The 15,168-nt window shown below is 50.6% G+C and overlaps 1 protein-coding gene across 1 annotated transcript in view; it reads left to right on the top strand.

Moving 5' to 3' along the window:
* The window catches only part of Jph2 (junctophilin 2), a 62,638-nt gene that overhangs the window by 12,046 nt on the left and 35,424 nt on the right, over positions 1 to 15,168 (top strand). Inside the window, exon 2 of the mRNA XM_031372666.1 lies at positions 9,671 to 10,442. Coding sequence (XP_031228526.1) covers positions 9,671 to 10,442 — 772 coding nt within the window. The remainder of the gene's footprint in view (positions 1 to 9,670; positions 10,443 to 15,168) is intronic.

The raw sequence follows: 15,168 nt of genomic DNA, 5'->3' as shown, positions 1-15,168 counted from the left end.
GGAGGGAGGCAGTGGTGATGGTTCCAGGCTTTATGTGAACTAAAAAGAAATGGCCAAGAGTTGGGTGAGGGTCAGGAGCTGAGTGTCTGGCACACGGGTGAGAGATGCCTGCTAAACCATTCTCATGGGCCTGACGGTGGTGGGCTACCTCTGAACCCAGATTCTCTCTCTCCCCTGTGTACTAAGTCAGCTTTAGTCTACAGCCTCAGTGTTGTTGGCAACCCTCGGTGTGCCGAGCTGACCCAGGCCTGGCCAAGGGGCTCCCACCCAGACCACAGGCCTCAGGCTGTCAGCACCCAGCCAGTGTTGCCTAGTTAATCCTCAGCTTCTTGTGTGAGCTGTGGGGTGTCATCCGGGGCAGCAGCCCTACGTGTGGGAGTGGCAGAACTCTGAAGGCTAAGGAGACTTGGCATCTGTGGCTGCAACCTGACCCTGCTCCTGGGACCTGTCACCAATGCTGCCAGCTCTTCAGCTCAGTGCTGTCTGTTGGTGATCCCAGGAAACCAGAGACTGTAGGGCTTTGATGGATGGAGGCATTTGGAAACCGTGGAAGGGACCGTGGTGCCAGCCTCACAGGTGGGGCAGAGAACAAGGCCTTTCAGGACCATTATGGGGGAAGCACCAGGCTGGCCAGACGCTAAGCAGAGGGACTGCTGAATGAAAGGCGAGAGCCCGTGGGACACAGTATACAGAGGCCGACCGCTTAAACCTCACATGGAAATGAATCACAAGCATGCTTAGGGCACAAAAGCCATCCGGCAAGCATTTACTGAGTGCTGCCCCCCCCCCAACTCTGTTCATTCTCAGAGATGGGAGCAATGGCCGAGGGGTAAACTGTCAGCCTTTTGCTCCACCTCATAAGCATGCGCTGCGTGTAGCAAATGGCCAGGACTGACCTAGGTTGTTGACAGAACAGTTGTCTCGCCTGGGGAGACAGGAGAGCGTCTGTCTGTCCACAAGCTCATTTGTTTGGATATTTTGCAATGAGTATACGAGCTCCCTCAGCAACTCGCACATGGCATGACTGTGTAGACAGGACAAGACATCTTTGAGGTGCAAAAAGAAGCCAGGGTGTATTAGTTACTTCACTCTGTCTGTGTCAAAACACCTGATAGAAGGTGGGGCTCACAGTTTGAGAGGGAATAGTCCATCATGGTGGAGAGGGTTGGAGTAGCTCAGCTGGTGATGGTAGGAGTTTGCCAGGGGGCTTGTTCACATCTTGGCAAATCCAGGAGTGGGGGATGGGAAGGAGGCAGGGGGGCTTCAAGAAACCTACCTCCATTGACCAAGCTCCCCCTACCCCCAACACGAAACATCACTGCCAACTGGAGACGGAAAGGTTTGGGATGGAGGGGGTGTGCTCAAGAGGGTCACTGAGAGAGATGGCTGGGGAGTAAGGGGCTTGTTAGAAAAGTTATTAATGCTATGGACAGACAGACAGACAGACAGACAGACAATAGCATGGCAGGGACTCTGAGCACCAGAGACAGAGAACATGGGGAGGGCTCTGAAGACAGGAAGTCCAGGTGCACATGGCAGAAATGGAGCCTCTTATTCCTTTGTGAGGATGGGGGAGGTTTCAATAACTGGTACCTCGGCTGGGTGGTGGTGGCGCACGCCTTTAATCCCAGCACTTGGGAGGCAGAGGCAGGTGCTGAGTGAGTTCTGAGTTCGAGGCCAGCCTGGTCTACAGAGTGAGTTCCAGGACAGCCAGGGCAAAAAGAAAAACAAAAAACCAAAACAAACAAACAAACAAAACAACAAATAACTGGTACCTAGACTCTGAATCCCAGGCAGGAGGCAGGGAAGGGCTGGCTGGGATGTATGGCCACCATTACCCTCTTTGATGTGAGGAAACTCACTTCTCTGGTGAGAGCCACCAACATCAGGCTACGGCCTGAGCAGCAGCTGGATTCTAACATTACATTCTTACAGGGACTAGATGTTCCAACACATGAGTCGTAGGGGATATTTGAAACTCAGATCCTAACAGACATTTCCCAGAATCTAGACTCAGGGTCCTTCCTCATTTCTTCCTTTTCTGTGACACTCAGCTCTTGAAACCAAGAAGCCAGGAGTGAGCAAGGCTGGAAATCTGGTGTTTTAGTCTTAGTTGAGCTACTGCCTGGCTGTGTGGTCTTAGGCAAGTCACTCGCTGTCTGTCTTAGCCTTTTTGAGACTCCCTTTTGCAAGCAGAACATGACCACATTTATTCTTTTTGTTTTGTTTTGTTTTGATTTGTTTTGAGACAATTTCTCTGTGTAACCCTAGCTCTCCCGGAACTCACTCTATAGACCAGGCTGGCCTCCAACTCAGAGATCCTCCTGCCTCTGCTTCCAGAGTGCTAGGACTAGGCATGTGTCACTATGCCTAGTGGCCACACTTATCCTTAAAGGCAGATTGATTCTCTACAACATTAACTTGTCGGCTGTGTATAGATGTGGTAAGGGATGTAGTGAGACCCTGTGAGCATCGGCATCGAGGCTGATGAACAATGCTTGCGGTGGGCACAGGGTGGGACAGAGGTGGTCAGCTACCTGTTGCCTTAGACAGAATGATCTGCTCTCCAGATTTCACTCCAGCCATGACTGTTGTGAGATTCTCACATCCACCAGGTTGTCTGTAGCTGTGTGGGTGGCATGTTTGTAAAACCAACCACCCGAGAGCCCATATTAAATACGGGCTCTGAGCTAGCTTTTACTGGCTCGTGAGAGCCCCTCACGTGCGTGGTCATGTTTTTAGGAAATTTTCAAAGTTAACTGTCCTTCCTACCCTTGGTACCTTGACCAGCTGGGGGGCCGGGGGGCATTTACACCTCGGAGTGGTGCAAATCGAAGCTTGTTTGCTTTTCCTGAAGAGTTGGCTCACAAGCCTGTCAACTCAGTGTCCTTGTCACCCGAGTTGGGGTCACCAACCCTCTCGGTTTGCTCGGAACTGTCCTGGTGTTAGTTAGCAGGGCATGTCGCCTCTGAGGAGTCCTTCTGTTTCAGTCATTTTTCTGTATCAGTTCCTTTCCTCATTGCTGTGAGAAAGCGGTGGACAGAGACAACTTTAAGGTTGGAGGGATTGCCTTGGCTCATGGTTTCAGGGGGCTCCATCCATCACTGCGGTCAAGACAGGGTGGGGTTCAGGGTAGTGGAGACTCCAACTCCTCAGAAGACCTCAAAGCAGAGGGTGGGAACTAGGGGAACTGGTATAACTCCTCCTGCCCCCAAGTCCTGTCCCTAGTGACATACTTCTGCAACTAGTCCCTACACACCTCCTAAGGGGCTCCTAAGCGCCGCTGTATCTGGGAGCCACACACCGGAAACTTAAAGCTGTAAGAAACACTTCGGATTCAAATCATGTATTTTCTACCAAGTGAGGAATGCTCACACTTGTGGAGAGGCGGAGGTCTCTGCAATAACCTTTGTAAGACTCACAGGAGCCCTGAAAAGATGATCTGTCACGTTCACCTTCTTGGTAAGAGAGAGACTTCCAATTTTCATCTAAGGCCATGTGCCCTTCAATTAATTTTGAGAGTGTCCGCTGAGTACCTTTTCTGCACCAGTCCTCTCGTGTGGTGTGCTTGGTGCGTATGTGGGAAGGCGATATGGCCTCACCTGTAGGAGCATGCGTTCTAATAGCAGAGATCCGAGTTCAGCAGTGGCCGCGTTAGTGTGAAAAGCAGCCGGGAGGGAAAGCTGAGGGGTACTCGGGCTACTCTAGAAGGCTTCCCTGAGAGTGGAGTTCGTCTGAGATCAGAAGGAAGAAGAGGGGCTGAGCTGACAGGGAGCCGTGCTGTGTCTGGAAGAGGGAACAGCGAGTGCAGAGACCTGGTGGTGGGAAGAGAGCCCAAGCATGCCTTCTTATGTGAAAGCACCGGGAGGCAGGAACCCGGAGCTGGCCTCCATCTCTTCCTGGGTTCTCTCTGTCCTGCCTGGCTCCGGCTCATCTTTACAGTTAATCCTTTCTGAGAAAAGACTCTGACCTGCCAAAAAGCTGGCCTTTTGGTGGGTAGGGGGTAGCTCAGTGCTGGGGCACGTGACCGACAACACACAACCTGGGTTCCGCGTCCCCAGCATGGGGGCAAAAAGAGCTAGCTCGCCTTTGAGGGACACTTCCTGTGGCCCAACGACCCTCACAGAGCACTCTCCTCCGTGTGCTGACTCTCCCCACGCCTCCCAGGCACCTCTCTTAATCTTCAGTCAGCTGCCTTCCTCATCTATAGCTCTCTAGACCTTGACTCTCACCTCTCTTCTGGACCACTGCTGTGTCTGCCATAGTGTGTGTGTGTGTGTGTGTGTGTGTGTGTGACTAGTTGAATCCCAGGTTAGAAGCTTTTTGGTCTATCCCTGGCATGGAGTCCATGGAGTCCTGTGGGCAGAGACAGTTTGGGTCACTGCTGTATCTATGATGTATCTTTAGTATGTCTTTGATGAATGCATGCTCGGTAGCAGCTAAGGACGCTCATCACCTCCACTTCATAGAATGTCAGAAACGAGGCTCTGAAGGCTTAATTAACTAATGAGGGTTTCAGAAACACTCAAGGTGAGAGTCGAGGCAGGAGTCCATATTATTCCAAACTAACTGAGAAGAGCAAATGTGGGGAGAGGGCTGGATGCAGGCTCTGTCTACCCGGGAGACGGACCGCATGTTCCGTGTTGGCTGTGACCATTGTTCCCAGGATTTGCTCTGCTGAATCTAGAGCCGAATGCCGCTTGCTTTTGGTGCTTCTTTCATCCTGGGTTGAGAAGGAAGTGGGATGTGGGTTCTGTTCCTAGGCCAACGTAACTGTGCGGTCAGGAAAACAGTCACACATCAGAGTTTACCAGTGATGTCTTTGGGCCTGGGAGCTGTGCAGGATGCTGGGACCGTAATGAGGATGAGTTGGACGCTGCTCCTTTCTGCCTAGAAGCTAACGTCTCACAGGAGAGGGAAGGCTTATACGGAACCAATCATCATGGCCGTTGTTTCACAGCACCTGGGGAAAGCATGAAGAAGGTGATGGGGCTGTCTTGGGTGGCACTCAAGGAAGGGTTTCAAGAACTCTCCCTGCATGGTTTCACATGTAAGCTGAAGTCTGAATGTCAAAGGTGGCTCTGGAGAGAGAGGAGAGGAGCAGGCCAAGAGAGAACAAATGAGCTGGGGACAGGGTAGCTCATATCTGTAACCGCAGCAGGAGGCTGAGGCAGGAGGATTGCCGGGAGTTTGAATTTAGTCTGGGCTGTATGCAGTGAATTCCAAGTCAGCTTAGGCTATTGTGCAAGAGCCTGTTTCAAAAAAAGAAAGAAAGTGAGAAAGAAAGAAGAAAGAAAGAAAGAAAGGAAGGAAGAAAGAAAGAAAGGAAGGAAGAAAGAAAGAAAGAGAGAAAGAAAGAAAGAAAGAAAGAAAACAAATGGAGGTTGGAGAGATGGCTCAGCGGTTAAGTGCACTGGCTGCTCTTCCAGAGGACCAGGGTTTGATTCCTACTACCCTCTTGGTAGCTCATAACCCTCTGCAACTCCAACCACAGGGGGCTTGATGCCCTCTTCTGGCCTCTATGGGTACAGCACACACATGGTGCACAGACAGACATTCAGACAATAAATGTGTACCCATAAAATATAAGTAAAATACCCCCAAATTGCTGGGGGGCATGGTGGCACATGCCTTTAATCTCAACAGTTGGGAGGTAGATCTCTGTGAGTTCAAGGTCAGCCTGGTCTACCTAGTAAGACTAGCAAACAACAAGGAAAAGTTCTGAGGTAGGAAGAAAAGTGACTAGAGAACAGGTTAAACTGAGGTGGCCACACCAGGGTGCTGGAGACCTCAGTGGGTCCCTTGGAACAAGGCATGCCTTATGTGGATTCCAGGACAGCTGAGGAGGCACCCCCCCCCCAGGGCACTTCCAGCCGGATAACAGCAGGGAAGCCTTTCTCTGCAGATGTGGGCCTCCTGTCCCCAGGGAGGACTGCTCTGGCCGGTCTCAGACACACAGGGAGATGGCCTTTCCGTCTCCTTATCCCCCTTCCCAGGGCCTGTCACTATCAATATCCCCTGGGTGTTGGTGACTCTTGCTGCATGCCTGTAAGTTTCCTAATATAGCCAGACCGTTTCATTTCCAACGGGTGGCCAAGAGTTGCTCTCCATTGCAGTCTCAGGTTTTCTTGGGCTTAAAGGGGCCCTGTCAGCCCATCTCAGGCCAAATTCTAGCTACAGGTAGGTTGCTGGATTCAATTTCACAAACTTCTCCAACCTGGAGATTAGATGTCTTCTCTGTCCCCATTTTCTGGCTTCTCTGCCGGGTTCATGATCCTTTCTGTTTTCTCTCTCCCCTCATCCTCTTTGGAGGTGTAGGAGTAGTGTAGCTAAGCATGGAGTTTGGGCTCTGGCAATGAGTGAGCTTTGTCATCCCTTGTCTTTCATCCTTGACAAACCCGAACTTTTTCGTCAAGGTTTTTTTGTTTGTTTTGTTTTGATTTGTTTTTTGTTTGCTTGTTTGTTTGTTTTGTTGTTTTACTTTTTGATTTTTCCCCTCACAGATAAGGCAAAAAGAGAATAAATGTTGAATGGATTCATTTCATTCAGCTGTGCAATATGTTTGTATTGAGTCCCTAATTCTCGTTTTTTTTCTAAGCAAAAAACAAAATAGGCAGGAATCCCCCCTCCCCATCCTTACAGAGCTTGCTGCCAGTTAGAGCCACAAAGGAAAGGAAAAGAAGTCATCTATTGTTTTGTATATGCTCCGAGGGAGCCTGGAGCTGAGGGAGGGGGTTATAGAACCTTCTGGGGAAGGATTGTTGACCGGAGTGGAGGCTTGAAGACAGCAGGGGAGCAGGGGAGCCACGTAGGTATCTGAGGGAAGACTGGTTTGGTCAGAGGGGAGGGCACTCACAAGAGTTCCTGAGGTAGGAAGGACCAAAGCTGGTCTGGGAGAGGAACACCCAAGAGACCTCTATGCCTAGAGTGGAGGGGGAGGTGAGAGCAGAGAAGTGGTGGGGCTAAAATTCAGGAGGGTCTTTGTGGGTCACCAGGGCCTTAGCTTCTCCTTGGAATGAAAGGGCAGACTGGGGGGATCTCCCCTCTGAGTTGCTGACCAGTTGCCGGCAGAGGATGAGAACTGAAGCTCCAGCCATCACCCAGTCCAATGAGGATGCTGAGTAGGAGCCAGAGTCTAGACCAATGGCATGTTTCCTTGTGGATATTTGCAAAACACTGCTGGGCGTTGTTTGTTTTTCTAAAATTTTCTTAAATTTTATTTATTTATCCAAATGAAAGCCATCTTTTGGAAATGGAGCCTCTAAGAGGAGGGACCTAGTAGGTTTTTAGGTCACAGGGACAGGTCCTTATTTTTCTTAAAGCTTGCAGTAGGCTTTGGTTTGGGGACGTTCATTCCATGATCTGTTGGCCCTTTTGCTTTTAGGTCTGCGTTGTGATAGGTTCACTGTGGTGGAGAGAGGAAGGACCCCCCCCCCCATGGCCTCCCACGAGGCCCCGCCTCTTAAAGGCTCCACCCCCTCTGAATAGTGCCATGCTGGGTACCAAGCCTTTACCACAAAGATATGTGAGGGACTCTTAAGATGCACAAAGGCTCTGACTGGCCACTTCAGGGCAGTGGATGTTGATGTCATAGTACTGCTACTCATGACAGTTCTAGAGGCTTTCTAGACTGGCTTTCAGTGCTACTGTAGGAAAGACTAAGAAGGTTTTGTGTGTGTGTGTGTGTGTGTGTGTGTGCGCGTGCGCGCACGACATCTAGGAGACATCTGTCTCCAGGCTGACATCTGGAACTGGGTGAGGGGATTATATTTTGGAGGTCAGCAGGACATACATAGTGAAGACAAAGCATTAGATGATGTCATCACTGTGTAACCAGTTTGAGGCAGAGCCCTGGGGATAGTTCCACGGTAGGACAGGGATGAAACACAAAGTCTTCGTGACAGTTTTGTGTCAGCTTCTTCACAGAGCTCAGGTGACCTCAGCACCAGTGCAACTTTCTCAAGCCACAGCATGGATCAGGGATCTTTTCTCTCCGTTTCCCAGAGTTCCCAACTCTTTAAGCTTTACCACTGAGAAGTAGGAAGTGATCAGTCTGATAAGAAAGCTGAGACGCCAAGAGGCCACGTTAGTTGCCTAAGGTCACACAGCAAGGGTGGAGGCGGTCCTTGGAGTCTATATGCCTCTCTAATTGTGCGAGACGAGCGACTGTTGCCATGCACTTTTCTCCACGAGCTGGGGTGTGTCCACATGGGTCCTTGGCTGCTGGCAGTTCCTGTACATATCACCAATCTGAGCACTAGGTCTTCTGTGGTTTCGATTTGGTGCCCACAAGCCCAACTCACTGTTTCAAGGGCCCTAGCATTAAATTGGAACACTCAGGCAGCCTCTCATTCTCAGAACTCCATGCACATTCATAATGTCACTTCTGTGGGACCATGAACACTTGACTTCCTGTGTGCACACTGCATCACACTGTAGTCTCATGCGGTCAAGACACACACACACACACACACACACACACACACACTCCCCACATGCTTCCCAGAATTCATGCTGCCTGCAGACTTGCTGTCTTATCTGTTCACAACCTCACATCACCTTGGGCAATAGGACAGCTGTGCCTTCATTCTGTGTACCAGTGAGGTCTTGCCTGGCCACACACCCTGCCTCCTTCTGCCCTCTGATGGCCTTTCATGATCATTCAATCCTGCTTTTCCGTGCAGTTCTGACCCAGGACAGCACCACAGCCTTATGTTAGATAGATCCATTAGGTTTTTCTCAAAAGCTCTCAAACAGGCTTCGATAACACAGTGCTGCCCAGAGCTACTGTTTCTTTTCTTTTCTTTTTTTTTAAGATTTATTTTATTTATTATATGTAAGTATACTGTAGCTGTTTTCAGACACTCCAGAAGAGGGCGTCAGATCTCATTACAGATGGTTGTGAGCCACCATGTGGTTGCTGGGAATTGAACTCAGGACCTCTGGAAGAGCAGTCGGTGCTCTTAACCGCTGAGCTATCTCTCCAGCAGCTACCATTTCTATACCTCACTCAAGTAGAGATCACAGCTTGACCTGCTCGGATAACTACAATGTAACATACTGTAACATGATTCACGTACTTCAGGCTCTGTTGTATAACCAGGACCTTAGCATGTTTCCACGTAGGAGTGTTTATACTATCCTGCAGATTCCATACTGCACCTAGCACGGGGTCTTGACTGATCTCACAGCTTCATGCTGATTCTCTGACTCACACAACTTACTGGACACTTGAGGTTCCCACCATTGCTGATGGCTACACCTCCCCCTCTGGCTCCTATGTGCTCCGGGTACACAGAGTGGAATACACACTGTCCCTCTGATGGCCAAGCTGTCTTGGTGCTGTCCTGCCTTGCCCCCACCTAGGTCACTGCACTCAGCTGGCCCTGCCTGTAGCCTACTGAGGCCACTCTCTAGGTACACAGAGCAACATACTTGTCCCTCTGATAGCCAGGCTGCCCTCTGGGCCCCACCCTGCCTTGCCCACAACCCAGGTCACAACATGCCAGGAAGAGTGGCCTCAGGAAGATAGGCACAGGAGCATGCACTCCTTGTCCCTAGAATAGCCTCTGCTCTCTTCAGGCCCCACCCTTTCTTGTTCATGTTGGTGGGGGGAGTCACCAAGTCCCCGCCATTTAACTGACACAGTTCTCTTTGCCCGCCCCCGCAGGGACCTACCAAGGCCAATTCACCAATGGCATGCGCCATGGCTACGGTGTTCGTCAAAGCGTGCCCTACGGGATGGCAGTGGTGGTGCGCTCTCCGCTGCGCACTTCTCTGTCCTCACTGCGCAGCGAGCACAGCAATGGCACGGTGGCTCCGGACTCGCCGGCGGCAGATGGGCCCTCGCTGCCCTCGCCCCCGGTGCCGCGCGGTGGCTTCGCGCTCAGTCTGCTGGCCACAGCCGAGGCTGCGCGTCCCCAAGGGCTTTTCACGCGTGGCACACTGCTGGGTCGGCTGCGACGCTCAGAGTCACGCACGTCGCTGGGCAGCCAGCGTAGCCGCTTGAGCTTCCTCAAGAGCGAGCTGAGCTCGGGAGCCAGCGATGCCGCATCCACGGGCAGCCTGGCCGAGGGCGCCGAGGGCCCCGACGACGCAGCTGCACCCTTCGATGCTGACATCGACGCCACCACCACGGAGACCTACATGGGCGAGTGGAAGAACGACAAGCGCTCGGGCTTCGGAGTGAGCGAGCGCTCCAGCGGCCTGCGCTACGAGGGCGAGTGGCTGGACAACTTACGCCACGGCTATGGTCGCACCACGCTGCCCGACGGCCACCGCGAAGAGGGCAAGTACCGCCACAATGTGCTGGTCAAGGGCACCAAGCGCCGCGTGCTGCCGCTCAAGAGCAACAAGGTCCGCCAGAAGGTGGAGCACGGGGTCGAGGGTGCGCAACGCGCAGCCGCCATCGCGCGCCAGAAGGCTGAGATCGCCGCCTCCAGGTAGGTGCCCAGTGGAGACCCACAGCCTAGGAGGTCCCCAGCCAAGTCTCTACTGGGAACATTTCTCTACTGTGCGAGTCACTCATGCACCTAGTTATCTACACGCTTGACTAGCGTGCCATTCACTTAGCGGCTGCCATCCACCCTAATCCAGTCCTCCACAGATCTTTTTTCTCACATAACCCGTCTATAGCCATGTCTCAGTGGGCCATCCACTCACCCACCCTACTCAATGCTTACCCAGCCCACCATGCAATCACTCGCCCACCTCAGCATGCTGTCACCCACCTAGACCACCATCCATCCATCCATCCATCCATCCATCCATCCATCCATCCACCCATCCATTCAGCAAGCCTAGCAGTTACCCACCCAGACATTCCTCCAATCCCTTCACAACTCTGACACTCAAACAACGCTTCCATTCACCTCTTTTACCTACCCAAACACTTCCGGTTTCTCAATCCCGTTAATAGCCACCTGAGCAAAGGCTCCACCCACATAACCACACCCACCTTCATCTGCTACCCAGCTCCCCATCCCTTTTTATTCCCCTGGCTGTCTAATCTTCTACCCCACCTCGAATGCAACGATCCACACATCTATTGGACCCCGTACCCACCCCTCATCTACTAAACATCTCTATTCACCCAACTATGCCATCTATTGTAAAAATGAGGAATGAGTCCGTCCACTCACCCACTGTTGCTTCCAGCTACTTGCATTCATTCAGCCACCCAGCCGCACTTTCACTCATAGGGACATCCACTCCCACTGCCTCAATGCCCCCATCACCATCCGGCCATCTAGCTACATCCAAACCTAACCATACTTCCATCCGACCATTAGTTACACTCCCATTCACCCAGCCCTGTTCACCTATCCAGTCTCCCAGCTGTGTATCCAGTCACCCACTCACCCCTACCCTGCCATCTACAGTCTATCCCTGAAGTCTTTTCATCGTAAAGCAGACTGTGGTCTCCCGAGGTCTTAAACAATGTTTAAGTGTGTGTTAAACAATTGGACCTCTCCCATGCCTTTAGCAGCCTCGCAAGCTTTCTTGTGCTATTTTAGACCAGCTAAATGAGGCTTGAGCAAGAAGGAGCTTTTGTCTAGCACTAGCCCAGAAGGTTTGAGAGTCCCCATATGGTGTCACTGTTTCTTAATTGTTCATCTCTGGCTGGTTGTGTTTTCTTTCTGGAAGCTCGATAACCTCATCTGAACAAACAGGGCTGTTCCAAGGGTAGAGGAAGCCAGTCCAGGTGAAGTGCTTTTGGTGACTCTCCCCCCGGAAGCAGACACTCAGATGGAGATCTGTGTGCCGGGGGTGTGGTGGGTTGGTGCAGGGGGGTGTTTGTGGGGAGCACTCTTAGGATCTACACTCTGGAGAGGGAGGAAGCAGGATGGGGCTGGCAGAGAGGCCTCCGTCAACCACATGGGGTGCTCTGTGCAGGGATGACTGTCAAAGTTATCCCAACTTGGGATAAAGAAGTTGGACCTTCTACATGGAATGCAGACTCCTCTCTGGAAAGGAACACAGCCCTGGGGGCTGGACAGCCCCCTTTAGCCCAGGTTAATCCCTAGAGAGTGCTGGTAGTCTGTGATTCTCCAAGCAGCTAGGGTGGAAGAAGGAAGTCTCTGGGTCCTGAGACAGAACCTGGAAGGTTCATTATAGTATCCACTACAGTGCTGAACCCCAAGGACAGGAGCAATAATGCCAATATTTGACAGAGAGGAAACTGAGGCCCAAAGAATACAAAATGCCTGCATCCTTTATTTTTTGTGTCATGGCAGAGAGACTCAGTTCATGGTGGCCAGAGAGTATGGTAGGAGGCACTGGCTGCTCCTGCATGGACCCAGAAGTCGAGAGTGAGACAGGAAGTGGGTTAAGAGTAACCTGCACCTAGTGACCTTTTACTAGTTAGGCCTCACCTCCAATGCTTTCCAAAACAGTGCCACCATCCAGCGAACAGGCATTTAGAACATGGGTGTGGGGCCTGGAGAGGTGGCTCAGCAGTTTTAGAGTGCTCACTTCTCTTGCAGAGGACCCCGGTTTGGTTCCCAGCATTCATGACCGCCTTTAATTCTAGTTCCAAGGGATATGCCATCCTCTTCTGACCTCTGCAGCTTCATCTATGAATATAGTGTATGTATATACTCAGGTGCATGCATATACACATACAATAATAAATAATAAATAAATCCTTAAAGCAGGAGCCTGTGGGGATATCTCCATTTGAAAACACAACAGTGCCCATTGTCATGAAGAAAGCAAGCAGGAGAAATCTTAAGTCCAAGCCTTCTGATTCCAAAGCTTTAACCTGCACAGCCTTAAACTTCAAATCATGGTGGATGTCCAGCAGTACTTTAAAACAGGGAAGAAATGAAGGGCTGTTTTCTTTGTTGTTGTTGTTGTTTTGTTTTGTTTTTGTTTTTGTTTTTTCGAGACAGGGTTTCTCTGTGTAGCCCTGGCTGTCCTGGAACTCACTCTGTAGACCAGGCTGGGCTTGAACTCAGAAATCTGCCTGCCTCTGCCTCCCAAGTGCTGGGGTTAAAGAGTGTGCCCAGCAAAGGGCCATTTTCTTAAGACTTCTCAGTTAGAGGCTGTTACAGTTACAATGTCCTCCTGTTTGAACTAGAGGCAACATAATTGCTGTATTAACAGTCTCAAGAGCTGGGAATTTTAAGAAGTGATTGGGTCATGAAAGCTCTGCTCTCGTGGGTGGGTGTAATGCCATTAAACAAGGGTGAGTTTGCAGTGTGTGCGCGGGTGTAATGCCATTAAACAAGGGTGAGTTTGCAGTGTGTGCACGCACGTGTGTGTGTGTGTGTGTGTGTGTGTGTGTGTGTGTGTGACAGAGAGAGAGTGTATGTTTGTGTATCTGTATATGTGTGAGTGTGTGCGTCTCTGTGTGTGGGCTTCTGTGAGACTGTGTATGTATATGTGTGAGAGTGTGAATGTGTATGAGTGTGAGTGAGTGTGTATGTTGTGTGTGTGACAATGTGTCTCTGTGTGTGACAGTGTGTCTCTATATGTGTTTGCATATGTGTGTGTGAGACTGTGTAAGTGTCTGTGTGTGTCTCTTTGTGTGTATGTGTATACGTGTGTGTGAAAGAGTGTGTGTCTTTGTGTCAGAGAGATAGTGTGTGTGTGTGTATGTGTGTAAGAGAGTGTGTGTCTGTGTGCATGAGAGATAGTACGTGTCTGTGTGAGAGAGAGTGTGTGTGTTTGTGTCTCTGTTTCTGTGTGTGGTAGAGTGTGTGTGTGTGTATGTGAGTGTCTCTGTGTATGAATGTTTGTGTGTGTGTGTGTCTCTCTGTGTGTGTGAGTGTCTGCCTGTCTGTCTGTGTGACAGTGTGAGTATGTGTGCAGTGTATACACGCACATGTGTACAGTCTGCATGTGGCGATCAGCGGTTAACCCTGCTTAGGAGCTATCTATCCACCCTGTCTTTTAAAACAGGCTTTGCTTGCTGGCTTCGCAGAGCACCCTGGGGATCCCCCTGATTTTGCCTCTCCAGTGCTAGGATCATAAACATGAGCAATCATGCCTGGCTCTTTTCATGTGTTCTGGAGTTCAAACTCAAAACCCTCACGCTTATGTGACAAGCACTTTACAGACTGAGTGAGCTCCCAGTCCCCAGTTTGCCTCTGCCAGCCCAGCCTTTAGCTCCTTTGAAGGCTAGAGCGTACATGGTGCCATTATGAAAGAGAATGAACAGCCTCATCTGAGGCTGAACTTGCTTTGACCTGTTGGTCTTCAGCTACGAGCCAACAGCATCCTGTAGTTAGAAACTGTGCTGCCTGAGGTGTCTGTCAGCAACACAAGTGGACCGAGGCAAACCAGGCCTATGAACAGATGACCGTACAACTGATTGTTCAACCTGAATACTTTTATGAAGTACAGGGAGCACTGTTGGAAAAACAAAACATTTATGCTGGGATTGATTCAAACTTTGTAGAAAAGTTGCAAGGAGGGGGCCAAAGAGGTGGCTCGGTGGTTGAAAGTGGATACTGTGCTTGCTGAAGAAGACCCGATTTCAGTTCCCAGCACCCATGCTGGGTTTGCAGCACCCAGATCAGGTAGCTCATCACATCTTGTAACTGAAGCCCCAGGGGATCTCATGTCCTCTCACGGTCAAGGCAGACACATGCACACCCCTCCCACGTACACATAACTAAAAGTAAAGTAAATATTAAGAAATGAAAGTTGGAAGGAGATGCAAAGAGTTCACCTTTCCTTCCACCAAATCTGTAACATTGACTTCTTAGGTCGCTGGAATACATTTCTCAAATGAGAGGTGCACAATAGATGGCTCAGTACTGTGCCTAAAGGCATGAGCCAGATCTCCAGACAGGCAACAACAAAAGCCAGTGTGATGACACCACTGCTGGGAAGTGGAGACGGGTGTACTCCTGGGGCTTACTGTCCAGGCAGAGGAGCAACATCTGATGTCTGCTGATTTACACACACACACACACACACACACACACACACACACACACGCATGCATGCACACATACCCCTGCATGTACCTGTGTATGAACACACACAGACATACAACACCAGCACATATCTCACTAAACTCAAGACGTCGTTTGAATTTCTCTAGTTTTCCTACAAACTCCCAGATTCTTTTCCAGGGTCCCATCTTAGAACACTGTGCTGCATCACACTGCTGTCCCTAGCCACCCCTGATGACACTGTGCTGCATCACACTGCTGT

This window comes from Mastomys coucha, unplaced genomic scaffold (assembly GCF_008632895.1).
Source record: "Mastomys coucha isolate ucsf_1 unplaced genomic scaffold, UCSF_Mcou_1 pScaffold15, whole genome shotgun sequence".
Lineage (NCBI taxonomy): Eukaryota > Metazoa > Chordata > Mammalia > Rodentia > Muridae > Mastomys > Mastomys coucha.
The sequence above is the reverse complement of the archived record's forward strand: the minus strand, read 5'-3'. Positions and strand labels throughout refer to the sequence as shown.